The 6,000-nt window shown below is 41.1% G+C and overlaps 1 protein-coding gene across 1 annotated transcript in view; it reads left to right on the forward strand.

The window, feature by feature from the left end:
* MAP9 (microtubule associated protein 9) overlaps positions 1-4,903 on the forward strand; it is a 48,518-nt gene extending 43,615 nt beyond the window's left edge. The window contains exon 13 of the mRNA XM_068990207.1: positions 4,781-4,903. Within this exon, the coding sequence (XP_068846308.1) occupies positions 4,781-4,903 (123 nt within the window). The remainder of the gene's footprint in view (positions 1-4,780) is intronic.
* The last annotated feature ends 1,097 nt before the right edge of the window (positions 4,904-6,000 follow it).

The raw sequence follows: 6,000 nt of genomic DNA on the forward strand, positions 1-6,000 counted from the left end.
CTAAAGAGTCTCTTGATGAGAGTGAAAGAGGAGAGTGAAAAGGCTGGCTTAAAACTCAACATTCAAAAAACTAAAATCATGGCATGTGGTCCCATCACTTCATGGCAAATAGATGGGGAGGAAGTGGAACCAGTGCCAGATTTTGTTTTCATGGGCTTCAAAGTCACTGAATAGTAACTACAATCATGAAATTAAAAGATGCTTGCTCCTTGGAAGAAAATCCATGGCAAACCTAGACAGCATATTAAAAAAACAGAGACATCATTTTGCCAACCAAGGTCCACATAGTCAAAGCTATAATTTTTCCAGTAGTCATGTGCCGCGGCCAGCACAAGCAAGAGTCGCACCTGCAAGGGGAGAGAAACGGAGCGTCCCCGCGTGGAAAAATAAGAGAGAGACAAAAGATGGGGTTGAGAGGATCAGACCCACTATGTCTGATGCCTTCCTTTATTAGGCCACGGTATTTATAGGGTAAAGTACGTGACTTAAGACATGTATAGGGATATTCTTTAATCTCAAAATACAATCACCAGACCCCTATCAATGTATGCATAAGTAATCTATCTTTTAAGACATGTTGCAAGAGCCAGACCTCCTGGAGCAAGACGGCCTGGAGCCTTAAGGGCTGTAAAAATTCTTGAGGGTGGCGGGACAGGGAGCTTAGGTCAACGCCTAAGGCTCCGCATACCTGCGGAGCAGCTCCCAGGATTTAACCCTTCACGGGTCGTCCCCCGCATCTCCCCTCTCTTTATTTTTTAAAAGCTCCATAAGGTGTCGCTGTTGCAACATGTTTTTATGTATCAGAATTTTGACATGTAAAACTTCTTTAACAATACTACAAATAAGACAAGGAGCCAGACAAATCACGATAAGCACAACAGTCAAAACTGCGCCCACAGCAATTATGCTTCGCCACAGTGAATGCAAGCTAGGGAAGTTAGAAAATAAATTTTGCACAAAATTGTTAACAGCATCAGCAATATTTAAAATAGCTTTAGGAGAATTTTCAATATCAAGAATTTCATTATGTAATTGCAATAAATCTAGAGAAACATTAGTATTAAACCAAATTCCTTGTAGATGTTTTTTTACCTTATCCCAAGGAAAGTCAGATGCATTATAAGCCTTTTTTGTAACACAAATCCATTTATAATTAGCATGACATTGAATTTTCATGCGAAAGCTAATGCTCTGAACTTGTTCTCCTAGAACTCTAACCACATCATATAAAGCTGATAATCTATCTTCTATTTTTTTTATCTATATCTTCTTGTGTTCCCATTACTTTAGTAACATTATATGACAAGGAATCTACAGCATGAGCAGCTTGAATGGATTGTGCTAGAGATACAGAAGCAGTAACAGCAGTTGCTATAAGGGTGATTAAGGATACTATACCCAGAATAATCAGGCTCACACTTCTTTTAGTGCGGCTAAGAGCCGTGTTAATGCGTTGTTGCAATTCTAAAGCAGTCTCGTCATACCAAGCTTCAGTTATTTCAACAGGTAACATTACAAAAGCAGGTTGTTTTACTATTAAAACTTGTTCTCCTTTTGCAACACCTCTTATGCAATTGGTAAGTATGCAATTAGAACAATTTAAATGATAAATATTTGATGACAATGTTATTTCCATAAGGCCTTGTATCAGCATGAATGGGTAAGGGACACAAGCTCGGGGATATAAAAATCCCGTAACTCCTACATTACCATATTTACTCCCACTGATATTGGGTTGCAAATATAGACTATTACCATGACCAAAAGCAGCCAAAAGTTTCTACAGTTCTGTTTGGAATATCTGAGCAGTGTTTACAGAGAGAATGGGTGGATGCTGTCCTCGATATTCAGGAAAATTAGGCTTTCCTCCAGGTGCCCAATCCCATAGAAAAGTGGTATTGGCATTGTTGATGTTGTACACCGACGCAACCCGGACTCGACATAAAGTCCAAGGAGTGTCTATTCTTATGCGGATGCTTAGATGTTTGTCACAAAACGGAATGTCGAGAGGTCCCGCCCCGTCACGGTGAGATCTTTTTCCGGTTTTTTCATTGATGTCAGAAATAGTCACTCGAGGATAGGATATATCAGCTGACACCTGTATACAGTGAGGATGCTGTAATTGATAAGAAAAGCACATAGGATATTGCGTAGTAAGACCATAAAAGGAGATATTGGCTTGTTGCTGAAAAAGTACCTCTTTAATGTTTTTTCCTTGTAATGCCGCTGCCATAGCAATGCCTTGCATATAGGAGGGTCCAATGTCAGCACAAATACGAATAAAATCAGACAGATCTGCCTTCTTTCTATAAGGTCGTAAAGCAGCTTGACAGGCAGAGTTAGCGTTTTCAAAAGCCAATTGTTTTGCTAATACTATCCCAGCCTTTTCATCTGACATTATCTTACCTATAGTATCTAAGAGTCGTGCCACGAAGTCCTGATAAGGCTCATCAGGTCCCTGTCGGACCTTTGAAAGATCTTTTGTCTTAGTACTGGAGCTAGGGAGTTTTTGTTTGTTTGTTTGTTTGTTTGTTTTTTATGCCTGTCGGGCTGCATTTGATATTTGTGCATATGCACCAGGTAAGAAATCAAGTTGAGTATTAGTAGCCTGGAAAGCGCCTTCACCAATCAACATTTTATAGGAGGTTTGTATACCTTGCTGCCGATTAATATCAGCTATGTGGGCACACTGTTCAAAATATTCAGATTTTCATAATAAATAATCTCCCCCTGAAAGACAAGCTCTAGCTATTTGTTTCCAATCATTTGGGGGTAGATTTTGAGTACCCAGATTTTCTATCATAGCAATAGTGAATGGAGCGGTAGGACCGTATTGTGAACAAGAGACCTTTAACTCTTTCAATTGCTTGAAAGGCAGTGCTTCATAGAAACGCTGGTTATTATGTTCAAAGACAGGAAAAGCAAGAGAAAAATCGGAGACAACCTCACCAAGTCGTTGTGCTTGTCTCAATGCCTTTTGTAGCGGAGACACCATCTCAGATGGAGGAGGAGGAGGCCCCGGAGGGGGATCGAGACCAGCAACTACGGAAGGAGCATAGGCAGGGGGGAGAGGCGGAGCAGAAGGGGATTTTAAACTGTTACCAGGGAACTTAATTCCTGAGTTCTGTAAAGCAATAGTGAGATTTTTTAAACATTCAACCAATTCATCTTTAGATGTTGACGCCCCCTTTTCTTGTGCCAAAAAACCCCAATCTTCTTGATGGTATTTAGCAGCCCCTTCATCTAATTCTGCCTCATCTGTGGAGGAAAGTGAATCATCATTATCTGGCGGACGCGACAAGTTACAAAAGGGAGGGTCACCTTTAATTCCCTTGGGAACAGCATACGTGGGCTCCGAATCAGGAACATGAAGAGGATTTTCTTCCTGTTTTAATAAATTTCCTAAACGTTTTAATTCATCATTATCAAAATCCAAGCAATCCCGAATTAGTGTCCAAAAGGATAAAGTTTCTACAGGAACCTTTTTAGGGCCATGTAAAGTATAATGAGCCCGAATTTGTTCCCCTACCTTTTTCCACGTCTCTAAGCTCACCGTGCCTTCTCTGGGGAACCAAGAACAAACTTTTTCAATAAATGAAAGAAAATTGGTTAATTTAGGTTTAGAAATAGTAATTCCCCGGTATTTTAACATTACAGATAGCATATGTACAAAGAGTTGACGACTATGCGTCTGTCCCATATTTATACTCTCAACGATATACCTTACTTGCTCCTTCCTTGATAGTCGCTAGTATACTTATATACTCACTCTTTTCGACTTAATATGAGCAGTGGCGAGGAGAAGCTGTCGATCTCGGGCCCCACGTTGGGCGCCACCTGCCGCGGCCAGCACAAGCAAGAGTCGCACCTGCAAGGGGAGAGAAACGGAGCGTCCCCGCGTGGAAAAATAAGAGAGAGAGACAAAAGATGGGGTTGAGAGGATCAGACCCACTATGTCTGATGCCTTCCTTTATTAGGCCACGGTATTTATAGGGTAAAGTACGTGACTTAAGACATGTATAGGGATATTCTTTAATCTCAAAATACAATCACCAGACCCCTATCAATGTATGCATAAGTAATCTATCTTTTAAGACATGTTGCAAGAGCCAGACCTCCTGGAGCAAGACGGCCTGGAGCCTTAAGGGCTGTAAAAATTCTTGAGGGTGGCGGGACAGGGAGCTTAGGTCAACGCCTAAGGCTCCGCATACCTGCGGAGCAGCTCCCAGGATTTAACCCTTCACGGGTCGTCCCCCGCAGTCATGTATGGATGTGAGAGTTGGACCATAAAAAAGACTGAGCACTGAGCAATAGATGCTTTCAAATTGTGCTGGAGAAGACTCTTCAGAGTCCTTTGAACAGCAAGAAGATCAAATCCTAAAGGAAATCATCCCTGAATATTTATTAGAAGAATTAATGTTGAAGCTGAAGCTCCAGTACTTTGACTACCTGATTCAAAGAGCCAGTTCATTGGAAAAGACCCTGATGCTGGGAAAGATTGAGGGCAAGGAAAGAAGAGGGCAGCAGGGGATGAGATGGTTAGATAGCATTACCAACTCAATGGACGTGAGTTTGAGCAAACTCCAGAAGATACTGAAGGACAGGGAAACCTGGCATGCTGCAGTTCATGGGGTTGAAAAGAATCAGATACGACTTAACAGAGCTAACAAATGACATTTAAATACCTTATAATGATTATTTTGTTCTTCAGCAAGCAACTTGATTTTAAAATAATGGTCATATTTGTATATAAATTTATAGTTTTTTGTTTTCTCTTTAGGAAAAAAAAGAAAGGAAGGAAAGAATTGAACAAAAACAAAAGAAACGCCATCCCTTTCTTGAAAATGAGACACTTCCTCCATGGAGCCCTCCAAGTAGAATTGTGTTCTCAAAAATGTTTTGATAATTCTGAAAACTAAGATCATGGCATCTGGCCCCATCACTTCATGGCAAACAGATGGGGAAACGATGGAAACAGTGGCAGACTTTATTTTGGGGGGCTCCAAAATCACTGCAGATGGTGACTGCAGCCATGAAATTAAAAGACACTTTCTCCTTGGAAGAAAAGCTATGACCAACCTAGACAGCATATTAAAAAGTAGAGACATTACTTTGTCAACAAAGGTCTGTCTAGTCTAAGTTATGGCCAGTAGTCATGTATGGATGTGAGAGTCAGACTATAAAGAAAGCTGAGCATCAATGAATTGCTTTTGAACAGTGGTACTGGAGAAGACTCTTGAGAGTCCCTTGGACAGCAAGGAGATCCAACCAGTCCATCCTAAAGGAAGTCAGTCCTGAATATTCATTGGAATGACTGATGCTGAAGCTGAAACTCCAATACTTTGGCCACCTGATGCAAAAAAACTGACTCATTTGAAAAGACCTAGATGCTTGGAAAAATGGAAGGCAGGAGGAGAAGGGGACCACAGAGGATGAGATGGTTGGATGGCATCACCTACTCAATGGACATGAGTTTGAGTAAACTCGAGGAGTTGGTGATGGACAATCAGGCCTGGCGTGCTGCAGTCCATGGGGTGGCAAAGAGTCAGAGACTCTGACTGAGTGACTGAACTGAACTGATTCTTGCCTTATTTAGTTATTTATCAGCTCAACAATTTTAGCCAAACTAACTTTAAAACTATTCATTCAGTTATTTATTGTTAGAAGAATCTGTTTTAATTAACATTGATCATTCCTGCTGACAGTGAAAAAATTCTTTGGAGTTTAATCAGTGAAAGCAGTGAAGGTGTTTTTATCTCTAGATGTGTGTGTGCTTTGCATGCTCAGTCACATCTGACTGACCTTTTGCAACCCCATGGGCTGTATCCCACCAGGTTCCTCTGTCCATGGGATTTTCCAGGCAAGAGTACTAGAGTGGGTTGTCATTTCCTTCTCTAGGGGATCTTCCTGACCCAGGAATCAAACCCACATCTCTTGTGTCTCCTGCACTGGCAGGCAGATTACTACTGTGTCATCTGGTAAACTGCCAAAAATGAAGAG

The sequence above is a fragment of the Capricornis sumatraensis genome, chromosome 17 (genome assembly GCF_032405125.1).
Source record: "Capricornis sumatraensis isolate serow.1 chromosome 17, serow.2, whole genome shotgun sequence".
Taxonomy (NCBI): domain Eukaryota; kingdom Metazoa; phylum Chordata; class Mammalia; order Artiodactyla; family Bovidae; genus Capricornis; species Capricornis sumatraensis.